The 25692-nt window shown below is 47.7% G+C and overlaps 1 protein-coding gene and 1 long non-coding RNA gene across 3 annotated transcripts; both read right to left on the minus strand.

Moving 5' to 3' along the window:
• LOC135809879 (transmembrane channel-like protein 7) lies at window positions 1-24418 on the minus strand (the record flags this gene model as incomplete). Of its 2 annotated transcripts, none has more annotated exon segments than XM_065323321.1 (18): window positions 1-33; window positions 277-407; window positions 1001-1076; window positions 1600-1704; window positions 2595-2692; window positions 3139-3244; window positions 4761-4921; window positions 6293-6475; window positions 7284-7431; window positions 8316-8449; window positions 8549-8622; window positions 8994-9113; window positions 9615-9696; window positions 11728-11797; window positions 12106-12325; window positions 18747-18892; window positions 21843-22941; window positions 24066-24418. In XM_065323321.1, coding segments are annotated over 17 exon segments (2963 nt in total), but the record flags the coding sequence as incomplete, so codon positions are not given.
• LOC135810866 (uncharacterized) lies at window positions 13935-16849 on the minus strand. Its single transcript, XR_010552433.1, has 2 exons — window positions 15804-16849; window positions 13935-14478 (listed from the first exon to the last, which is right to left on the minus strand). It is a non-coding gene; the product is annotated as an uncharacterized LOC135810866 (long non-coding RNA).
• Window positions 24419-25692: the final 1274 nt, after the last annotated feature.

Here is a 25692-nt window from a genome sequence, read left to right on the forward strand (position 1 = left end):
CTGAATGGACCACAATGAGAAGATGGCCGAGCTCTAAAGAAACAAAACAAACAATAAAACAAGGACATTCAGCATCGACTGCATCTCTTCCTTCCAATCTGCCTCGCCACGTTAAACTTCTCAAGGAAAAATAACAACTATCACTCGTAAAGTGTAACTGTTCAGGCTTTAAAGTGGCAGCCAACACACGCTGAATACAGGATGTGGCCAAAATGCATATCTTCGGGCGCACCACCCTACTCCGTATCCTTAGTACATTGTAGGCAGTCTACTCACTCGAATGCGACAATGCCGATTGGTATGAGTGCGAGGCACAGTACCAGAAGTAACAGTCCATTGAAGAGTTGACTGTTGCGATAACCCTTGTAAGGCTTTGTAGAGGGTATCATGAACCAGAGCAGTGCCCACTACAGCAGCCAAATACAACACAGGTACAAATATGACAATCACCACTGAATTGGGAAAAAAGATCCCCCTGTGACACTTTACCCCCCCCCCCCCCCCCCAGTGAAGCAGGAACAGGTATACAAATACCCCCCCCCCCCCCCCCCCACTGCCATGTCGCCCTATATAATTTCTACATCAATGTCAAAAAGCACTGGCTAATATGATAAAATATCAATTATCAACAAGAAAAGTCTGATTCCATGCAGGAAAAAGAGGGACCAACAAGTTGCAGAAATGGACGATTACAGAGAGAGAGCGAGAGAGAGAGCGAGAGAGAGAGCGAGAGAGAGAGAGCGAGCGAGTGAGAGAGAGAGAGAGAGAAAGAGAGAGTAGAAAGTTTCATACAGCGAAGTTTTCACAATAACATCAGGGGCGTCAGAAGGCTTTTTTGGGTAGTACGGTCATGCATGTGCCGTTGGCGGAGTACTCTGGGGTTGGGGCCTGGTGAAATTTCCCGAAATTTAGAGCCCCAATTAGCGCATTGTATTGTTTCACAGGGTAGCTGGGGCAAAGAATGGTACAGAACCTGGACATCGAGTGATAAATGACTTACTTTCTTGATGTAGAAGAAGCAGAACAGTGACACCACACCAATTGCCGGCAAGACGGGCGAGAAGAAGAAACCAAGCCTGGTACGAAGGGCGGGATGGAAGTCAAAGGGAGACATCTGCATCCGGCTATTACCATGATTTAAAACCATAACCCACCTTGCCAGCACCCATGATTTCTAGACCATACTCCCACCCTGCCATCACCCGTGATTTTAGAGGATATCCCCATGAACTGGTCAGTCGGGTCGCAGGTGCTATCATCACAATGTCCATGCACTTATCTCCAGGGGTGCAACACACCAACACAACCAACAGCTACAATCTACTACTGTAAGTCTACACTTTTTCCCTGCATTTAAAAAAATGTCAGCCTCCGAGCGCTAAAACACATGCCGGCCACATTAAAAGTTTCAGCCTGTACTGCCCCTGGCTGTATACACTGTCATACTGAACCTTGCAAACCAAATTTTCAGCCACCAGTAAATTGGGCCTCGAAAGCCAAGGCCAAAGATAGCTGAAATTATAATTATGTATATATGCGCCGAACACCCATAGATATCACCTTGGAATACAAGCAACCAGTGTTGTCTGCGCCACCTACCAGATAATCATCTGCGTGTAGAGTAGATCCAGGACGTTGCGCACCAGGGGAAAGTTTGGGGGACCAATGGTGTTATGATACCAATCCCACTTCGAGTACATCAGTCTAAAACCAACCAACCAAAACAAACAATTTATCTATCTGGTAAAAATCATACTTTTTAGAAGAATACCAATAGACTTTGGCCTTTGGGAAATTCCTGACAAATAATAATTATCACTGAAAATCCCATGGCCTCATCTCCAATCCAAGGTTTCAGATTCAGCTGGCAAGGGTATAATATGCTGAGTGCCAGTATGGACATTGATGAGATGATAACCGGGTGCATGTGCGATCAATTCTAGGTCTGAATCCCAGAAAATATTGACATACAGAAGCAAGCGCACGTACGCGGGCACACACCTCAGACCTCAGACATGCCCATTGTGGAAGCGATGATAGCGAACAGCTATGTTAGACATAGCAACTTGTGCTGGGATTACACCATTCAACAGCTTGCAAGGCTGATGAATTGACCGCCACTATTTTTAGCCTGGTATCCACCACACAGCTGTTTGAAGTGACTTTTTCTGGCCAGTGAATCCCTATTTTTCATTTTTCCAATTGTTTCTACACACACACCACACCACATACTCCGGCATACACTGGCTGTTGGTAACCACCCAGGAGAATGAAAGAAAAGTCAGGAAGAGTCCGAGAAAGAGAAGAAAGACGTGTGCGACCATAATCGTCGGGAATTGAACCCGCAACCTACACACACACACACACACACACACACACACACACACACACACACACACACACACACACACACACACACACACACACACACACACACACACACACAACACACACACACAAACACACACACACACACACACACTTGTCACGGGAATAAACCATGAAAACTTAGGACGAGAACATAGTACAATGAAAGTGGTGCCGAAGACATGGCACTCTAAAATGTGCACCTGTCCTACTACTAGGATACACACCTCTGTCCCAGTCCTCCGAATAGTGTGGAAAAGAGCACTATCAGATAGTTGAGCACGGCCAGCTGGTAAAATTCCTGGCCAACAGACAACTCCCAGCACTACAGCAGAGCATGGTACATGGTACAGGACACAGTTCACTAAAAGGTACAGGACGCAGGTGATTATGGTGCAGGTCACAGTTGATTATTGAACCGGAACCAGTTATGGCACATTATAGCATTGCAGTAGGAGGTAGGAAGGTTGTCACACACCTTCCACAAGCTGCTGCTACCCAATAGACCATGGCTTTACCCATTAGACCATTGTCAAGCAAAGTGAGCGATGCGAGCATCGTGCACCGCCCTTCACAACGCACACAGCACACCATCCTTCACAACGCACAGACCACATCGGATTTGATACAGAGAGAAGAGAGCGGGGATGCTTCCCTCTCACACTGTCATAACAGCGAATGCAGCATGAAATGCCGAAAAGAGTGAATGTCTGTGCAAAATGAGAACAATGGGCTTCTGTTGCCCAATCATCACTTTGTTCTCAGTCTTACCCCACACTCCGGAGACGTCACGATGTTTTTGGTGTCGCAGTTCCTCAGGCGCAGAAATAGAGATCCCACTAGCACACCGAGCGATGCAAACCGGATTGAAACAGTCCTGAAAGCCGTGGCAACATGCCAACATGAACATGGCAACAAACCAGGCATACACAAGCACATAGCAGGCATACACAAGCACATAGCAGGCACGTAGCACCACCGTTGGATGTGGTCCAGCCGGGGGGTGTCCCCCAGGAAAGTGTTGAAACTAGGGTGCAAAATCCTGCATTCTGGGCACTTTTGGCATTGTGTTAAAAAAAGAAGTGGTCCGGCCAAAGTGGGACAGGCCAGACCGGCTGCTATGCCCCGCATAGTCTGGTGGTTGGTTGAATGGCTAGAACATTTGCTTTCCAAACATGAGGCTGACAGTTCTCTTTCTCAAGGAAGATGATTACCTAGAGCCCAAGGAGATGCCTCTAGGATTCAGCATCTGACTGCAGTTAATTAACAAACAAAAACAAATCCGCAAGGGGAAAGCACCCTCGCTTTAGAGCTATCCCATGCCAGTCGGGGAGATGTCCCATCTAGAACATGTCACTCTGATTGATCACCTGCCCCAGGGTTGTCATGGAAGCGTGGTTAGTGCACTCGCTTTATCTTATTTCCGGAGTATACGTCCCACTAAGCACTCATAATAATTCACACTAAATAAGTCGGTGAGACGTATACTATGATGGTCAAATGAACCGTGATATACAGGGTAGACGTCTGTATTAATTTCATGACAAAAATCTGGGTATGGCTCATACTCCAGTGCGGTGTACACTCCGGAAAATACGGCACTCAAACTCCAGACAACTAGCTGTTTAGATCTTGTTAAATGAAGGGACATTATCATCTCTGTTACCTTGTTAACTAACGACAGCCGCTAACATCCGGGAAATCCAGTGGCAGATGCAGCGCCTGATGGTGGGGCCGAGGCATAAGTCTCACAGCCACTGACACAAGTGCCGAAAACACAAATGGCAAGATCCATGTGTTGAGGTTCGACCTCAACTAACTGAACTGCTACTGATCTGCATGATATCAGTCGCCATGTATCTGACTTTGCATTGTCGTCACTACCTACGTGTAGTGCACTGTTAGCTGTGTTTTAGTGTCGCGCGGTATCTGCGTGTCACGTGTTTATTGCTTTGCGCGGGCTTTTCCATACTTTGAGTGAGTTGTGAGTTTGTGTGGAGGGAGTTCTGGAGAGAGAGAGTTGGAATGGCGGACATGGTTTTTCGAGTGGTTTTCCCTTTTGCTTTTGTCTTGTAGTATTGTCTGAGATCATGATAGTCTAAGTAAGAGATATCTCAGAACCCATCCAGTTGTTGTCTAACAGTCTGCGAACGAGCGAGCCCGACTCAACACCATGTACCCTTTTGTGCCTGGCCTCTAGTTCTCTGTTGACTGCAGGTGACGGCACAGCTGGAAAAACTGCTCCCAGGCAGGATTTAAACCAGTCAGGCAGGCATCCCTCGTATCTCAATCATGGTCTTAGACTAACCCACTTTGCGTGCCTGGTGGACACAAAAAAATGCACGGTGACGATGATGTACCTGTACATGAATTCAACCTATCAAGCATCTTACCGCATCAAAGTGTACTTGACTTCCTGCCTTGGTGTTCTCCACTTCTCGAGTGCAGTCAGGGACTCGAAGATAATCGGAAGAACGGCATTGAATGCAGCTATCGTTAACGAGGATGCCAGTGTTTTCAAATAGTACATGGCAGTTTCAGTTGTCGACTGTTGCTACAAGTAAAAGAAACAAGTGGAGAAGAGACATGGGAAATAAGGATAAAAATAGGAGTTGCTAGGAATGAACACAAACGGAGGTAACACATACAGCATTTTAATGAGATTTTCTGCAGCCGTTTTAGAGTAAACAAGACTTTATCTAGCCAGAAGTAGCCCCTAGGTCAACAGGTAGTGTATTTCCGAAGTACAAGCCACACCTGAGTATACGGCGGACCCAGAGTTTGTTGCCACAAAATACAGACATCTACTGCATATACCACCATAAATTTGACCATCGTAGGATAATACGCCGCAATGACTTTTATTGGCGTGAATTATTGGTGTTTTTAAAGTGTGGCTTATACTCCGGAAAATACGACAGGTGGACGTCAAAACAGAAAGTATATAAACCTGAAAACCAACAAAGGAACCACACATACACACACACATACACACACACACACACACACACACACTCAGACTCAGACTCAGACATGCCCATCGCAGAAGCGATGATAGCGAACAGCTATGTTAGACATAGCAACTTGTGCTGGGATTACACCAATCAACAGCTTGCAAGGCTGATGAATTGACCGCCACTAATTTTAGCCTGGTATCCACCACACAGCTGATTGAAGTGGCTTTTTCTGGCCAGTGAATCCCTATTTTTCATTTTTTCCATTTTTTATTCTTTTTTTTTTACACACACACGCCACACCACATACTCCGGCATACACTGGCTGTTGGTAACCACCCAGGAGAATGAAAGAAGAGCTAGGAGAATGAGAAAGAGAAGAAAGATGTGTGCGACGATAATCGTCGGGAATTGAACCCGCAACCTCTCGCTTGGAAATCAATTGCACATACCACTGCACCATATGGGACAAACACACACACACACACACACACACACACACACACACCGTTGACCATTTGACGCCCATCGCCAGAGGCGATGATAGCAATGCCTCAGCAGAAGCCATAGCAGCTTGTGCTGGGATTGCACCATTCAAGAGCTTGCAAGGCTGAAGAATTGACCACCACTATTCAGCCTGGTCTACACCACACAGCTATGAAGTGGCTTTTTCTGGTCAGTGAATCCCTACTTTTTGGTCTTTTTTCATTTTTTCCCCGCACACACATCACACCACATACTCTGGCATGCACTGGCTGTTGATAACCATCCAGGAGAATGATAGAAAAGTCAGGAGGAGTCTGAGAAAGAGAAGAAAGACGTGTGTGACCATAATCATCGGGAATCGAACCCGCAACCTCTCGATTGGAAATCGCTGCACATACCACTGCATCATATGGGACACATACACACACACAACACATCACATCACACATCACACCGCACAAGTTAGAACCATGTTTCAAAATTACAGTTGGCTCCAAACCAGTTCGCGTTGCTTCAATGGAAAGGTTAGTTGTGAGGTAGATGCACCAACCAGCCAAGGCCAGAAAGCCTGCCACAAGAATGTTTACCACCAGACGTCTCTGATAAAGTCTAAACTTTTCACGCCAGGATAGTCGTTGCCGTGATGTTTTGTCATCTGCAACGTATTCCTTTCACAGTAACGGCAGAGATCCAGATATCACACACAAACACAAGGCACACAACTTATAAGCGATGTACACAGATCACGCACACTGCGGACGGGTGTGGTGTATCCATATACGCATCCCGCTCTCCATGTGTGCATGCTAGAATCTTTTGTACTTGCTTCCTGTACCCATGCCAGCACAGCACGCGCACTGATTCTCTGCTGCTGGAACCTCTTACTCAGTTGTCATTTTGTTTTCCTTGTGTTTACATGTATTTTGATGAAGATATTGAAACCAAACACGGTGAACAAAAGTAAACCGGAAAGATCCAAGCACCTAGTAGTAAAAGAATTATCAAAATCACAGAAAGCCAAGTATAAGTATGGCTTTAGAGCTATGATTTTCCGCTTTTCAACCAAGTGCCACGTGCAGAGTGTGTTTCCGGTACACCATTGCATACTTGGCCAACCAGTTCATGTTTGCGAGCCGGTTTTCTAGTCAAGTAGCTGCTGCTTTTCTGGCTTAATTATTCTGCTTTTGCAACAGCACTTTGGCTAAGGATTTGCCTGGCTATATAGCATGCAGTTGGGCGTCAGAATGGTTGGCACAGTTATTGGAAGAGTCCAAACAAAAAGTCTCACTCTGATCGAAATAACGAAATTAGTACGCAATGCACGGGTAGATCGAAAAGTATCAGAAGAGGACAATGAGTGACTGTGACGGCTGTGACGGCTGTACTCGTAGACTAGAGACGGATAACGGTGCAAGATAACAGTGCAAGATAACAGTGCAAGACTTCTATAGTGGACAGGTAGATATGATCCTTTACCTCCAGCTCTCTGCGGGTGGCAATGGCCTTGAGCTTTGCAGTATCATCGTTAGCGATGTTGAAGTCCCAGGCACTGAAGACTTTGTTGGTGTATTTGTACGTTGTGTTGAACTTCTGCAGCTGTTGCTGTTGGTGTGAGAATCCAATACTGTTTACAGCATTCACGGGATCAGAAACACAAACACAACAGCTACAATTTCATCAACCATACATCGTGTAGGATATTGGTGTGCATGTACGCACACTCATTCACGCACACGGCATCTACAAAGGACAACAAGAGGGCATTTTCACAATCTCCCATATGCGACTGTTGTACATGTGGCTGCGCTTGTATCTCTTCGTTGTACATGCGGCTACGCGTGTAGCTCTTTGTCGTACATGCTGCTGCGTTTGTGTCTCTTTGTTGTACATGCTGCTGAACCCTGGTACACGCTGCTGCGCGGTCTCTGGCTCCTGCGTACATGCGGCTGCACCGTCTTCTGTCCCCGTTGTATACACACTGTCTCGTCTTGGCCCCGTTGTACGCCTTCACTATACATATATTCCGTTGTCTCGTCTTGTCTTGTTGTTAGTTGTCAGTTCTCTCGTCGGCGCTTGAAGATCATTACAGAAAAGCTCTCTCTCTCGGTATCGAGAAACAACTATTTTCCTAGTATTTTGTTGTGTGGCATGGCGAGAGCGTAGAGAAGTAGTTCGTCGAACGGCCGAGACGACACGACATTGACACATTGTGAAAGCAGGCGATTGATGATAGGGGCTGCGCATAGCCCAGTGTAAGCTGAGTGGCGAGGAAAACTTCCACATATGCTCATTTTAGAAGCATGCTCCATCTCGGGGTTACTTCTGATCTATGTGAAGGCTGTGCCTTATATAATACAATTCATCCATATTCGGAGATTTCCCCTCATCCTGCCTCTTTTCCGCCTCTTGTAATTCCCTATGGACTATCAGTCCTAGATTAGTGACCCTGACACGCCCCTACAGGGGGGGGGGCATATACATGTAGAAATGAGAGAGGTCAAAGCTTACCTCCATAGCACCCAGGCAAAGGAGGTGACGAGGACCAGCAGGCCAGTGAGAAGATATGCGATCGGCAGGTTGAAAGGTCCGACCTTTTGATCGGTATATATGCCGTAGTAGACAATGGATTCCCGCAGAACACCCTGTAGTGAAACGGACAAACAATCTGCTGCTTACATGGACGTGGATGAGTGAGAGAAAGATGACCTGCATGAAACAAGCAGTTTTTCCTGGCAACTTACACGTCCCACAATGCAGTCCACCAACACCTGGTCCCAGCGATACGACTCTGTGACGTTCAGGAAAGACCTGTTATCTGTGATGCCCATGGACATGTACACACACACGTGCGCACGCACGCACATGCGTGCGCACACATGCACACACACACACACACACACACACACCCATGTGCGCACGCGCGCATCCCAACAGATGCACATAATTTTACATACATGTGCAATTCCAGATAGTAGTATATTTTTATTTTACTAGGGTAATCGAAACAGGCAGATAGACGTATACACGTTCACAAATTTGTAATCATATGCATACACATGTATACAATCGCCCTAGAGAGAGAGGAAGCCATGTTACGACTACGAGCTTCACGTTTAATCACAATCACAACTGAGTCGGTTGCTACGGCGCTCTCGCACAAGAATGCCTGCGATTGACCTAACTCACCTCCGCTGACAATTTGCGGTGCCACCACAAACGATATGGTCATTACGGTGAGGAAGAAGTTCAAAAAGAGCAAGGCTCGTAAGAAGCTGAAGTAGGCGACCACGCTGCTACCAAACCTCCCTGAAAACAAACAGACGATCCATAAGTCCAAGGATGAGATCAAAACAACTGATGTTGCGCTGTACACCGGTGCCTGACCTAGGGTACCAGCACAGGTACATGCATGATACGTTTGGAATCTCGAACAAGGCCAGGGTGGTACTGACGTGTATGAGCAGGAATGACGTCAGCCACATGTGCTACTCACGTCGGATATAGACAAAGGCACTACCTCATGGGCAAGTACAAAGTATTCGCCCATCGCATGCCAAGTTGCCAACCTTTGACAGCCTCACTGCGTGTGCCAATATTCGATTTCAACATTCTCACTTGAGCTGAGCGTCAATACAAAAATTTCCTGAACTATTACATTACTCTTAGGTAGTTATCATACTCGGGCCATGCCACAAGGATATAGAATAAGGTCCTGCCCTTCCCCCCGCCCCAAACTGGACCAATGAAAACAAACCCAGCCGGTTGTGAAGTTTTCCTCGAGGAGAAATGTTTCAAAAGCAGGCCTACCTTCAATAGTCTTCAATGAAGTGCGCCAGATTCCAAAGGTGAACCAAACATCTTTCAAGCGACCTTGTATCTTCTTCTTCAGCTGGTGAGCCACAGGAACAAGAGAACAACGAAACACTGAATATGGTATACCCGGGAACACATAGTGTACACCTGCGGCCAAAGTTAAGCCTAGTTCACATTCGACGAGGCGCGACGGGACGCAACGTTAGGATCGACGGGAAGCGACGGGACAGTCTGACGGGGTCCAATGTGAACACCAGAAACGGGAACGCAACCGTACCGCCGTACGGATCGGGAAGCGACGGGAAGAGTTGGATTGATTCAACTTTTCATACCGTAGACGGGAACGCAAGCGTACAAAACAGCTGCATTTTGAGTGTGAACAGGAGACGGCGTCGTGCGCCGGCTGCTCCCGATTCGTACTTGGAAATTGTTAGCATTTCGAACACCGCGCTTCCTATGATAACTCGCAGAATGGCTAACACGACTTGAGTTGAAATTTGGCAAGATAAGGTCTGATGTCACATATGCCGGCTTTGAGTATCAAAGCCAAGTTAGCCCACGCGGGCACATGCGCAGTGATGGTCTCATGATGCATATCATTTAAAATTATTATTCTGTGCCGAGTATGATCTGTAATTTGCATTTTTGCACTGCTGCTACTGTTGCCTTTATGCGCGCTGCAGTAGCTAGTTGAATGCAGTTTGGTTTGTCTTTCCTTTGGACAAGAAGTGCTTTCCGTGTCAGGCTGGTAATTTCTCTGAATGGCACACCTTTCAAAGCTACTTTTTTGGTCTTCATGAAAACCTGATATTGTGAACTTGATTCCGCTTCATTGAAGGAGAGATAATAGACACCCTTCGCAAAAAACGTTATGTTGTAACGGTATTATCGTAAGGGGGAAAATACCGTGATTTGGGTTCGACCTTTAGCAAGATGCACGCTATTTTTAGTACGCTGTTGCCACGAGAGTAGCTTTGATTTCGCGCGGTACAACCATTTTTGTCACCATATACGCGATACAAGGTGAAATGCATACGGACTATGCAATATTTGGCCAAAACACGTACCGTTGGTCACAACGATAAATCAGCCCCCATCACGTTTATACGGTGCAGCTTCAACGCTATTTGGGTGATCAAGGTACGAGTACCGTAAAAAAAATAGCGTTACCGTTGTTTGCTAAGGGTGTCTAATTGAAAAGAAGTCCCGAAAAACAAGAAATTAGGTCCAAACGTCACCCCGTCACGGACCGTGCCTTATGACTGTCGCCGTTCGCTGTTGAACGACGCAACGACTGCAGCATGTCGTGTCGTACGAACCGTACAAGATTTTACAGCTCACCCCAGCCTTCCCGACAGGCCCTTACGTCCCGTACCGTCAGCGTTCCGTCGAATGTGAACTAGGCTTTATACAGCGTGGCACTGCACCCTCCTTCCAGGCTTGCAACCCCCCCCCCCCCTTTCAAAATAGACAGCGTCACTGAGCAGTCCATGACGTTACCTATGCAGGGTGTGTTACGTGCATGTAAGCACTCAAGAGTAGACTGATAAGCTGGTTCATTGCTGTGGATAGTACAGCACTGTCGGGCGCCGAAGAACGGAGCGGCGAAGAACGACCCGGCTAGAATTTCACCAAGCACAACATACCAATGTATACACGGTGACTCAACTGTGCATAGACTGTAATACATGAAAATAAGAACGGTCTAAGCTAGGAGGCTGACCCCCTAGTTCTTCGGCGACCAACAGTACTGTAGTAACAGTTGATTTTAAAAATGGCAATAGGCCTACGGTACCATGCTAAACTCCAGGTGCGGAGACATACACATCTGTATAATTATGCAGAAGCTAAGTGACCCCCCCCCCCCCTCTTCAATTTGAAAGAGAGGCACTAGTGCCAGAGAGGGAACAGATGGCTCACGGACTTGCAGACAAGAGCACGTGTTGGGGAGAAACGCATGCGACTGAACACGATAGGGCTAGAATGTTGAAAGTGTTCCGTCACAGCCGATGTATACTACATGTATTCATAATGTAAGTACAGAACTGATCATTTCTTAGTCACACTGTAAGTGTGTGCTTTCTAGTCACACATAGTCACTACTGACCTTCCAAGCTTGAAATGAAACTCCATCCCAGAATGTTAGCCGCGATCTGGGCGGCGGATTTTGCCGGGCCCTGCACACGGACACAAGGATGCCACATCCAGGCATACACAAACACATGCATGCACAGCCAAACACAAAACACGCACACACACACACACACACACACACACACACACACACACACACACACACTCGCACACGTACACACAAGCACACACGTACACACACGCACACACGTACACATGTTCACATGCACGCATACATGTTGCAATCATTTCTGCCCAATATTTCGGAATATCTGTACACCTAGTCTAGTATCTTCTCCAGAATGCTTAGAACACTAGTCAGAATAATGAGCAAACCACAGTTATGACTTACTGGTCAAGCTGATCCCTTCTTGATTGGAGATTCCCGGTCATAGCTGCACCGGCATGATTCATGGAGAAGACAGACTTGCTTGCAGCAATCTGTGATGCACCAACATAACTCATGGAGAATACGGACTTGCTCGGGCCAAGCTGCGGTACACCATCGTGGACAGATAGGTGATGAGGTGCCATGTAGATGGAGAATGAGCTGGGCTTCACCGCAAGCGTGTCTTCAAAACCCAACCACATAGAAAAAATGATGGCACAACTCGGAAAAGGAAATCAACCGAAACCGTCCTCATAGAGGGCGCTCATTTTCACCAACAAGCTATGGAAGGTAATTACATAGTGGATGCGTTACCTTTTTCTGAAAATGGTGGCTTCTACCTTCCTGTACCGGCATTAGCAGGCTGGAGGTTTGAAAAAGTCGGTGGAGGGAAGTGTAGTTATGTGATTTTCATTGTACCCATGGCTATGGAGCGCAGCCCAACAAAGTATCATGCATTCGTGCTGAATGCTGAATACTGTAAAACCACATTATTTTATCACCAATCAAACTTGACAATCTTCTGATTTGTGTTAGTTAGCGATGTGAAATCTTTTAACGAATTCTGGATATCAAACCCGGAAAAATAACTGTGCATACTTAAAATATTCATTCATTTCCACTTTCTATCCACTATCCACTATATGCCCACTCATTCCTTCACAATAGGTCATTACTAAAACACGCAAGAAACTCAAAACTTGCTTTCGCCATCAATGTCCAATGACTGCAGGATACATACAGGATCCAGAAGGTCATGTTTACTCCAGCCATGTTGCTTTGCAAGAGCTACAGTACTGTCGGGCGCCGAAGGCTTGAACAGGCTAGAATGTTACCAGGTGTAGGATACCCGTATATTAGTGGTGAAACGAATATTCGAATATTCGAACATTCGTTCGGTTTGTAACATTCGAATATTCTTTAAGTCACATTCGAGTATTCGTTACATCACTTCGAATGCAGTGCATGTATATACAAGCACGCCGAACACAATACAGTGCAGTGCGCACAGCCTGCCTGTGACTTTGTACTCCATGTTTTCTCATGCATGGGTATACTGGACTGCCAATGTTGCACATAACATGTATTATCCATATAAAAATCGCTCTGTGAGCGGTTCTGAAAAACCTTTACTGGTACTGCCCCGTCGTAAAAGTAAGAAATTAGAACTGGCCCATTGTCCCCCCAAATGCGAACTGATCCACCTAAATCGCGAATGACGGGACCCGAACGCACCAGTAGCACGAGGTCGGGAGGGCACAGGATCACGGCAATTATCATAGGGTAACACCAGTAGTAGCAGTAGAATTTATTATTTTGATAGGGAAGCCTACCGCTAGTACAGTACATGGCCTATGGTCCGGACCAACGTCCCCATCTGCATCCACAGGTAGGAACCTCGTGCTACTGGTGCGTTCGGGTCCCGTCATTCGCGATTTAGGTGGATCAGTTCGCATTTGGGGGGACAATGGGCCAGTTCTAATTTCTTACTTTTACGACGGGGCAGTACCAGTAAAGGTTTTTCAGAACCGCTCACAGAGCGATTTTTATATGGATAATTTCAGCTCTTTTTCCGTTCCCTCCCCACCCCAACCCCGAAGGTAAACATAATGACCACACGCGCGATGTACTGTATGTAGCCATGCGACTGCAATAACACACTGATACATACCAGCCCTCCCCGCCTCGCTACCCCGCACACAGATACACAAACATGTGTATGCACACGGCACACACACGTGGCCACGCACCCATACGCACATGCACACGACACAAACAGGAAATTCTTCATGTATAATGCCATGCAAAGCAGTGGCCACCGTACTTGAGGAAGTCAGTTGTGAAACAAAAATAATTCAACTACAGCGTGTAGACAAGCTGACGGCCAAAGCACAACATAGCAAACATGACATTTGCCCAATGATTGCAGTTTGCAGACCATGCCATGGAAGCAGCGAATACAGAATGTAATATCATACAAAGTGACAAGCAAGGACGTGGCCATCATACACCAGAAACTTGCAGAAAGTCACATATCCAACAGATAGAGAAGTGAGCAGCAATCTGATACAGCCCACACAGGACAAAGCGGACCTGATACTCGTCCCAGGATCGCAAGTGGCAAACCCTTTTCAATGCATAACATGCAGGTGTACGTTAGACGCATGAACATCTGACCGTGTCGCCAGCATACAATGTCATCACATGTTTACCCCACAAGTTACACACATGCACAGTAGAAGCACAATGAAAGCAATGGAAAAGTACGATGTGGTTGCTGAAGCATCTTCACACTTCAAATTCAGACTTCAATGTGGTCGTCACGGGATGATATACCTGCAAGATACAAGTGATGAAGAAAGAAAGCAGAAGGTCGTGAGGTAGGCTATGAGACACCACAAACGGTTCACCTACATGTCTGTTCAGGGCTAGTGCACTCACACGGAGAATTGTCATAATCGAGCATTTCCCAAACTGAGAAGTGCAATGAAATCCACTTGCATGCACAGGAGCAATTTTGCAATATTATGATGCGCAATTCGACACGATCTGCGATGCTGCGTGCGATGTGCCCTGCTGTCATGATAGTGACAGTCACCGCAGTATGTTTTGTCAACGTCGCCCGTGCACTCTTCTGTCAAGTCCAAAGTGCTCACATCCTTGGCAATGTTTTTGCAGTGATTAACTTTTATCCTAGTGTCACGGGTAACTTTAATGAAGTACCCGCAGGCCGTGTCGATCTGCACATCGTCCACTCTCTCATGTACTTGGCCTGCTTTGTCTGTGTATCCATTTCATGTGCGATCCACAAAATCGACTAGACAGTGGGTGCAATACGCGCTCTACCTGAAGACGTTCTTCTGGCGACATCTCGCCATGTACTTGGCCTGGCTTTGTCTGTGTATCCATTTCATGTTCGATCAACAAAATCTCAATGCACTACAGAGACTAGACAGTGGGTGCAATACGCTCTCTATCTGAAGACGTGAACCATTAAGTTTGTTGGAAAAGTTATACGTACACCTGAAAGGTAATGAAGTACAGGAATAGAGAGAGTGACTACAATACGCTCTCGACCTGATAACGTGAGTACAAGACACTCTCCACCTGATAACGTGTTAGGCTGTGTTTACATGAGAAATTTCAACCCGGGTCGAGTTCAGCCCGGGTTGAAAGTCTGTACGATAGACAAAAGAGGTGAGTGTTTACATGAAGACAGTTGACCCGGGTCAAATACTTATATGCCGCCAAAAGTCCACTTCTACAGTCCTGTATGGTCACGTGAATCCGTTCACGCGAAATTTGCATCTGCAGTGCCGTTCAAACCTGGCGCGAGATACGCACAGAAGTACGTTTGTACGATTTTCTTGACCCGGGTTGATTTCAACCCTCCCCTTGGGGGGAGGGTTGAAATCAACCCGGGGCGAAATTTCAACCCGGGTCAAGCGCAATGCGTCATGTGAACGCGCCATTCATTTTGTGCACATGGCGGGTTGAAATCTGACCCGGGTCGAACTCAACCCGGGTTGAAACGCTTCATGTAAACACAGCCTTAGTAGAAGGTAACGGGTCTACAGTCCCACCGTACCCTTCATCATTCCTCATTCACCATCGCGCGATACCCTGGCACACACTGGCAACATATCAATGGGGTGCCTTACCGTCGTCTAGAGGAGACGTCTTCGCAGCAATATTTTCCCTCCTGCGCATTCAGTCGCCGACGCGACAGCGTTCACGGGGCCGTTCCAGTTGCGGAAGACATTCGATTCATCGGGCCAATTCAGCAACAGGGCCGTGGACACACAGGGGGCAGAGGAGAGACATTGTTAGTGGACAAGAAATATGCAGTGGCAAGTGGCGAGTGCCGCATGGATGTCAAGTTGTCATGCACAATTCAGCTATTACTTACGGTCCAGCTAGTCCTGCCATTGCTCGCTCGTCCTGGTTCCTCCTCGTTCGTCTTCCTGCACGTCTGCACTTCTCCTTCCCCACCGTTGGCTTTGCGGTACGGGGGTGCCGGAAGGAATTCCCACATGTACATGAAGTCACACCATGACTCTCCATGTACATGTCCACGGCCATGTCAGCAGTTTTATAGTACCGGAAGGAGTTCCCACGATGTCTCCAAAGGCCTAGAGCGGGCGTCTTTGCAGCAATTCTTTTCGCCCTGCGCATTCAGTTCGCCATGTCTCCAAAGGCAAAGGCCTAGAGCCTAGTAGAGGGGACGTCTTTGCAGCAATTCTTTTCACCCTAGTACCCTGCACATTCACTCCGCCGACACGACAGCGTTTACGGGGCCGAGGTGCAAAAGGTCCACGTCAGCAGTTCTCAACTATTTCGCGTACGGGATAGTCGCCGCGACAGCGTTTAAGGGGTCGTTCCAGGTGCAAAAGGTATCCATCAATGGCACTTTGCAGTATGGGGTACGGAAAAGGGGCCTCCTCGTTCGACTTCGTCGACTTCTGCAGTTCTCCTTCCCGTCAGGGGTACCGAAAGGGGCCTCCTCGCAGTTGTCCTTGCCGTCAGGTCCACGTCATGCAATTCTCAACTATTTCGCGTACGGGATAGTCGTCTTTGTCGTACGCGACATCGGCGTTTACCGAGTGGCATTGGCACAAAGCAGACCGTTGACGGGGTCACGTGTCAAAAAAGTATCAACAACGTGTCGACTACGTGTCGACCACGTGTATAGCGGTACACTCAGCGGTACACTAATTCTCTTGCGTCATGTGAACGCGCCATTCATTTTGTGCACATGGCGGGTTGAAATCTGACCCGGGTCGAACTCAACCCGGGTTGAAACGCTTCATGTAAACACAGCCTTAGTAGAAGGTAACAGGTCTACAGTCCCACCGTACCCTTCATCATTCCTCATTCACCATCGCGCGATACCCTGGCACACACTGGCAACATATCAATGGGGTGCCTTACCGTCGTCTAGAGGAGACGTCTTCGCAGCAATATTTTCCCTCCTGCGCATTCAGTCGCCGACGCGACAGCGTTCACGGGGCCGTTCCAGTTGCGGAAGACATTCGATTCATCGGGCCAATTCAGCAACAGGGCCGTGGACACACAGGGGGCAGAGGAGAGACATTGTTAGTGGACAAGAAATATGCAGTGGCAAGTGGCGAGTGCCGCATGGATGTCAAGTTGTCATGCACAATTCAGCTATTACTTACGGTCCAGCTAGTCCTGCCATTGCTCGCTCGTCCTGGTTCCTCCTCGTTCGTCTTCCTGCACGTCTGCACTTCTCCTTCCCCACCGTTGGCTTTGCGGTACGGGGGTGCCGGAAGGAATTCCCACATGTACATGAAGTCACACCATGACTCTCCATGTACATGTCCACGGCCATGTCAGCAGTTTTATAGTACCGGAAGGAGTTCCCACGATGTCTCCAAAGGCCTAGAGCGGGCGTCTTTGCAGCAATTCTTTTCGCCCTGCGCATTCAGTTCGCCATGTCTCCAAAGGCAAAGGCCTAGAGCCTAGTAGAGGGGACGTCTTTGCAGCAATTCTTTTCACCCTAGTACCCTGCACATTCACTCCGCCGACACGACAGCGTTTACGGGGCGGAGGTGCAAAAGGTCCACGTCAGCAGTTCTCAACTATTTCGCGTACGGGATAGTCGCCGCGACAGCGTTTAAGGAGTCGTTCCAGGTGCAAAAGGTATCCATCAATGGCACTTTGCAGTATGGGGTACGGAAAAGGGGCCTCCTCGTTCGACTTCGTCGACTTCTGCAGTTCTCCTTCCCGTCAGGGGTACCGAAAGGGGCCTCCTCGCAGTTGTCCTTGCCGTCAGGTCCACGTCATGCAATTCTCAACTATTTCGCGTACGGGATAGTCGTCTTTGTCGTACGCGACATCGGCGTTTACCGAGTGGCATTGGCACAAAGCAGACCGTTGACGGGGTCACGTGTCAAAAAAGTATCAACAACGTGTCGACTACGTGTCGACCACTTGTATAGCGGTACACTCAGCGGTACACTAATTCTCGTGCCATTCTCGTGTCACAAAACTGGAACATCGAGTACCAGTATGGAAAGGCTTCAGACAGGAAGCCTTTCCAATGAACTTCGAGGTAGCCTTATGTGGCAGTGCATTTTATGTGGCACTACCGTTTGTCATACCTAATAATAATGACAATATCCATCAAATGACTGAGAGGAGGGCATGTGATGGCATCTCTGTTACCAAAAGAAATTAAAGAATATTCGTACGTTCGTTCGATAAGCCAAAGAATATTCGGTTACTAGGTTTTGACATTCGTTTCATCACTACATGGTGGCTCAGCTGTATACTGTAAGTCCACAAATTTTCGGCCCATTTAAACTTCGGCCTCCCAGGGCTAAAACCGATTTCGGCCGCATCAAATTTTCGGCCTGTACTGCTGCCGCCTGTATACACTGTCACACTGAACCTTGCAAAACAGAATTTCGGCCGCAACAAATTTTCGGCCAAACATGACCAGGCCGAAAATATCCGAAGATAAATATACGTCGAATATTTGTTCACTTACAGTAGACAGTTGTACATGACATAATAGGAATGGCACAGGCTATGACTCTTCAGCACTAGACAGTACAGTGACATCTTGGAGATCAGCTTACTTGCTTGCCTGGCATCAATGGTGTGGTTGGACTTGCCGTGTGTGGAAACGTGGTCCTCGCTAACCGTCGACAGGCGCCTGACATCAGCATTCTGGTAGACTTCGTCGTACAGGCTTGGTACATCTGTTGTGTCCAGTGCCTTGTTCCTGGATATCAGAGCATTGCAGTGTGGAGACTATCCTTGTACAGCCAACCAACTACACAATTTTGAAGTGGGCTGAGCCAATGCTGTTCAGCCCGAGAGACCCAAGTAGACTTTGCGGGATCAAGCATGACATGTGTATGAAGAAAACATCAGATCTTTTAAAATGCAAAGCCCCTACATTCTGCCCAATGTAAGAGGCCACTTGGCATTATACAAGTAGATAATTTTCATGGAACGAAAAGTTTAGTTATGACCGCCCCACCCATCCACCCCCTGAACGAAAAATAATGTTTCAGCTACCAAAACGAAACTCTCTTCGACCCACCCACCCACAAACGAAACTGTTTCATTTTGTGTAAAGGATCGATAATTACAGACGGCCTTAAAAGGAAGTGCTTGCAGGTAGGCGCTCAGCCTCTGGTCAGGTGTCAGACAGTCTGCATGCTTCTTTCATGGTTCCTGCTTCGTGCCAGTCCAGAGCATGTCACACAACACTACACACATTGTGCTTCGTTCGTCCTTCATCAATGGTGAGATGTGTACCGTCAGGCGAAATAGCACGTCATAGTACATTTGAGATCAGCGGGAAGAAGATGACGACGTCCACTAATTTAGTATCTGTGCACACGAATCTGCTGTGTGTGTGACTCTGTGTGTCAGCTATGATATCATCTTCTGTGGTTCCATGCCTAGCATGTACATCTGAACCATCCTGCAAAGTTTGAATGACGTAGGTTGAGCGATCGCTCCGCGAAACATACTTTTTGAAATTCTCTTCATTGTATATCTGTAAAGGAAATGCTTCTCCCCCTGGCCCCCGCCACACAACAACGCAAACTCTTGATTGTATCTTCGATACTCTTATATTATACCAAGAAATGACGAGGGCGCAGGAGGAGAGAGACAAACTTGGTGAGGACAAAAAGGACAACGGGAAGACTCCCGGGAAAAGACTCTCGAAAAGACTCCAGAAAAGACTCCAAGAAACAACAACGAACAAGCAGTAATAAGCCGACGACAACTCGAGACGACCAATCAGGGACGAATACGTACAGAACACATGACCAAGACCAAGACAACCAGACCACGGACAAATCACACATGACTCTCATTCTCAACATATCTTCCACCATTGAAATTTCGAATTTCTTAAAAAAAAGGGCTGAGAGGGGTGGCTTGCAACCTCGATATGGCTTGTTCCAGGCATGCTTTGGAGCCATCTTCTGTTGAAGTAGTGGCGGGGATCTGCCCTGCAACTGCTACAACAAAAAAGGATTCGATCTGAGAAAGGGTGAGACCGCGAATCTCGGTTGAATATTGAGTATTTCAAGCCTTTTCACGACGAAGATGGAGTTCTTTTTGGAGATGGACGTCGCGGCAAAGGACATTGTGTCCGACTTCTGGCGTCTGGTGAAGCCAGGGATCATTTGTCCAGTCAGGTCGGCAGCCTAACCGTCGGTAAGCTTGTGTTTGGATCCCGTTCTGCTCGATGTGGTAGATTACAAACAATTTGATATCGCACAAATTGATCTCAGCATCGTGCGTACGGTATTTTATATTCAGAAAATCCCAAAGTGTCTCTGTGTGGCCGTCCTATGCCACGAGAAACTCCAATCAGGCTCCTATGTCCTCTGCCTTCATGATTGAATGTCCACTTCGTTTGGACAACAAACACAACAATCGAAGACGGCTTTGCAATGAAAAATACAGCTATACTGAAACTGAAAAAAAGAAGAAAAAACGTGCTCAGGATGAGACTCGAGTACACGCATACTCTCCCAGCAGGTGAAACGCAAATTTTTGTGAAAAATACGTGTCGCCGACTGACCAGTAATTTCGCCTGACGCTGCAGAAGCTGCAGCTGCTCAACAGTACAGGCTATGCCCTTTCGCATAGATGGTTCAGCGCCCAGGAAAGGTGAAGCTCGCAAAAACACACTGAGACTACAAGTAAATGCAACACACACATCAGGCCCATCACACCGACTTTGGAGGTGGGGTGGCCTTGGAAGGGGGGTCCGGGGGTCGTCCCCCGGGAAAAAATTTCAAAAATTGAAGCCAAATGCAAGCATTTCCGGGCATTTGGTGCCATTTCAGTGTAACTACAATGAAAGACTTTTTGATTCTGCAACAAACCAAGAAGATGCTACGATCGGGGACATGGGTTCTTCATTATCTTCCCACGGGAAAAATTTTCAAAAATTGAAGCCAATTTGCAAGCATTTCCAGGCATTTGGTGCCATTTCAGTGTGCTGTGAGTGCAATGAAAGACTTTTTTGATTCTGCAATAAACCACGATCGGGGACAAGGATTCTTCATTATTTTCCACGTTTGGGCTGAGCTGCGATCATGCATGGAGTGTGCTCCAAAAAAAAAAAAAAAAACGGCCGAAAAAGTGGGGCGGCCTCAGCCGCCCCAGCTGTGTAATCCATCCTGGCGCAAGTTTGCAATGCATCACGACATTCCTAACACTGAAAAGTCAAGTGGCTTCATAGCACAAAAACATACACATTTCGACAAGCAGCGGCGGATTCGGTCGGGGGGGGGGGGGGGAAGGGGTCAGGTTGCCGGCCCAGTATTTCACAATTTGGACCATGGTTCTGCCTTAGAATTAGTAGCAGTGCAGTACCATAAATCCCAAAGACTGCATAGTGGTAGTGCGTGCGTGACACATTGCGTACATACATGCGAGTATATATCACAAAGCGGAGTTGCCGTTGACTTGCGAAAGTGCTCAACCATGAAAAGTACCGCCATTGTGAACTTGTGTGTACAAGTATGTATCATGTTTCAACCACTAAATTTACGGTGAATCCTGTCTTTGGAACGCTTCTGAATCCACCAATAGGTCGTGTCTTTTTTCAACATTTTGACTATTCCCTTACACAAATTGTGATCTATAATAATCATAGCTATGCATTAAAGTCTCTTCATGGTCACATGTACACTCACCAAACGGCAGTAGAGTATTGGCGACCACTAGCTGTGGTCACACAGCGAAGGCTTGCTTTGTCAACTGTACCAGTGGCACTGCCTGGCCTACTCTTCTTGATGTTGCGCAGTCGACGAACGCTGACACGACTTGGTCCGATGTTACGGCTCGGCAACGAATTCAGGATGCGTGCTGGGTCGGCGTGAACGTGACCGGCTAGCGACGACTCTCCTCCGTCATAGCCGCTACCAGAACTCGCTACTCTCTGCATTTCTTTCTCGTATTCATCATTCTGATCGAGACTCCAGCCTGATCTGGTTACACTGTCGACAGCGTAAACGGGTGTTTCATTCCACGCACGTTGTGGTACGTCCTGCCGTGGGCGCTTCTCTGCTGCAGAATGCCCTTGCTGCTTGTCCCTGTTCTGGGCACTGCTTCCTCTCCTGGCAGATTCGTCAAAACTAGACTTGTACGTGCTGGATGAAGCAGACCAATGCCGACGTCCAGGACTGGATGGGCATAGTACCCCCTGACCGTTGCTGACAGTATCTGAAGTGACATCATAGTTTGAGGTTAGTCTTACACCACTGCTATGGCTGTGATCGTCTTCGTTCGCAGACCTGAGTTGCTGTCTGGCTGGGGATTTCCCTACTGGCCTACTTCCCACAGAAGAAATGCGTGGTGTTGAGCCTCGCCGCCGGTCTGCATGTTTCTGCCCCAGCGCCGTGGCATGGGATGAACTGGTCCTATCTACCACGTCATTTTCACCACTATAAGTACTGACCACCAAACCATGCCTCTCCCTAAAGCTGCTCTTCTTCTTGGTATGTGTCACCCTGGGTGACGGTGACCTGGCAGCTGGCTTCCTCAAGTGCTGCGGTTTCAGAGCGCTGCGAGTTCCAGCGCCCTTCTTCGGTGATTTCCGTGGCGGCTTTGCTCGCTGCACACTTGGCAGTGGCCATTGTTCGTACAGCTCTTCTCCATCAGCATTCTCCGGCTCCTTCCCTTGGCCTGGTGGAACCTCACAAGAAAATGTAGGCAATGGCTGATAGCCAGAGCCTGAGGAGATACTGGAACGGCCTGATAAACGAGACATCGTCGCGGTCCAGGGTCACATCCCTGCCTGCCGCAAGAAACAAAAAAAGAGCACAAAACCATGATAATTTGATCATTTGCAATACAACATGCTGTGATTCCTCAAGAACGTGACACATACCAGCACTTGAATGCATTGCGGGGTTGTTGTTTTTGCTTTGCTTGGACCATAAACTGAACTTCAAGCGGTTGAAAATGGGTGCTTTTGTCACCCTCCATGTGTTCTAGAGCACCACAGCAAGTGGTAGCAACAGTAACTAATATCCTGCCAGTTGAGTTGCATCTCGCTCATATTAGAGAGGTTCCGCACAACGTAAAGTTGAGCAACTTTACGTTAGTGGGCGGGAAAAACCCGTGAATTCGCGAGTTTGCACTCCACTTACGGAAAGTTGACTACGGAGAGTACGTAGATAGGGCTCTGATAACGTAGCTGGTCCGTAAGTGGATTGGGGTACAAATTTATGACTCTCTCCCCAGGTCGATCTGGTCGTACACTGCCGCGTTCGGAGTTGTCAAGGGCAGCTACGTGATTTGAAAACTCTGTATGGCGGAACCCAGATGCGCATGCAGTTTACGTAAGACTTTCCGTAGATCAACTACGTTTTTTACTAACGTAATTACGTTATGCGGAACCTCTCTAATTATGGTCGCAAAGTAACGTTGGTAAAGGTGCAGTTTAGAGGTTCCCAAATTATTTCGCACTTTCCCAGTGTTGTGTACTGTTACGAGTGCTTTCTGTGTACCTGAACCCCAGAAACCTTGCTGCGTGACAGTACACAGAACACTGGGAAAGTGCGAAATAATTTGGGACCCTAAACTGCACCTTTACTCGTACCGTAACGTTTATAGTTTGCTTCCGAACTTCACATGATATCAGCCAGTTTTACGGGAAAGGTGACTGAGCTTATTGTACATTGTACACAAATGCACGTGGTAAGAAAATATCAACCACAAAGCATAGTGCTGATGTCAGTGAAGTAGTGGCACTCTCAAGAAAGATTTTCATCACAGTCATTTGCTCAATATCGTGACGGATGAAGTCACCTGGGCTTCAACAAAAGCGGTCTAAAGCTCCCAGTTTTACAGTTTACACACCGAACTTCCGCAGTAGAAGCAGAGCTACAGAGAGCCTGGTTACTAGTACTTACCGATACTTCGGAGGAGTTCCCGCTGGTGAAGGGCCACTCGACCTTAGACGGCAAGATGCAATGTCGAGCCGAGTGACAAAAGATAAGGTAGAAATAAGCCACAATGTCAATGGGACTGTGGAGCAGCTTGTCGGATCGTTCTGTGGATACTGATCCACCTTGACTTGGAGAGCAACAAAAGGAAAGTTTGGGTTGGGCCTCAAGTAACTTAGTTTCTCTTTCGTGAAGGTACTAAACCGGTAAGTAGAAGCAATTAGTCAGCTTTGAGCACGACTTGGTTGTGTTGGTGCCACTATAAAGTCGATTATTTTGAGTTGAAGCTAGCCCTGGCCCTAGCCAGCGGGGGTTACTTGGGCGTCGGAAGCTATGTTTACGAAGCGAAGGAAAGAGTTTATTCAGTGAGTTTGACCCCTACGCCCTGGGGTCAAAGGTCGGTGAAGTCGAGAGTCGAGATCTGCGAAATAATTCGAAAGGTCGCAAGACTCTTGATCCATGCGCATGAAGCTTAGTTCATGCATGCGCGCATCGCAAGGACTACACCGATAACAACAGCATTGACGTCTCTTGTGCGAAACTTACTTACACAGAAGATCAAAGAGGGCATGCAGATATTCATTCCATCCAAAGCCCTGAGGCTATGCCGGGGAGACCCAGCCTGTGGTCACCTGAGTGCCAGGAAGCTGTTGACAGGAAGCAACGTGCCTGGCGACGTCACCGATCTTCGCCCAACAATGCACACCTGGCTGCGGCTGGCCTACTCCGGCTATGGCAACAGGTGAAGCAAAAAACTGTCTGCGCAGAGCCAAGCAAGCGCACACTACCAGTATCCGCCGAAAGATAAGAGAAGGTGCCCTTTCCAGCCGACAATGGTGGACAGCCGTCAAGCGAGCAGGTGGGCAAGGACACCGCTCTGCAGACATACCTGTTCTGCCGCGTCGAACGGAAATGAGTACACCACGTGCAGCGAAAAGGCCGAAGCATTCGGGCAGTACTTCTCCGCAAAGTGCAGTCTTGGTGACAACGACTTGCAAGCCAACAGCCTCCCTCCAGTCCGCTCCCGATCAGAAGCTCAACTCAGCAATGTCCACCGTTTCGGCCAAGCACCGTTTAGCGGAAGCTGAGGCAACTCCACCCCGCCAAAGCCACGGGTCCAGACAGCATCCCCGGGCGTGTACTCCAGCAATGCAGCAAAGAGCTGGCTGTACCAGTGTCGCGGCTCTTTTTGCAGGCCTTCCACCAAGGCCGGCAACCTACAATGTGGAAGACGGCAATGGTTGTGTTGGTGCACAAGAAAAAATCCAAGTCTGATGTCAAGAACTACCGCCCGATCTCCCTCCTCTCTATTCTGTCGAAAGTCATGGAGGCCATTATCAACCACTCAATCCGACAGTTCCTGGAGGCACACAACATCTTATCGAAAAGTCAGTCTGGCTTCCGCAGCCAACTCGGCACCCAGGACATACTGGCTCACGCTACTCAACTACCAATGGAGTCGCGTTGCAGCCAGAGGTGGGGTGGTTAGAGTCATCGCAGTTGATGTGGCTGGCGCATTCGACCGCGTCTCTCATGTAGGTGTTTTGCACAAGGCACAATGCTATGGTGTAACTGGCCCACTTCTCGCTTGGTT

This window comes from Sycon ciliatum, chromosome 2, assembly GCF_964019385.1.
Source record: "Sycon ciliatum chromosome 2, ocSycCili1.1, whole genome shotgun sequence".
In the NCBI taxonomy this organism is placed as follows: domain Eukaryota; kingdom Metazoa; phylum Porifera; class Calcarea; order Leucosolenida; family Sycettidae; genus Sycon; species Sycon ciliatum.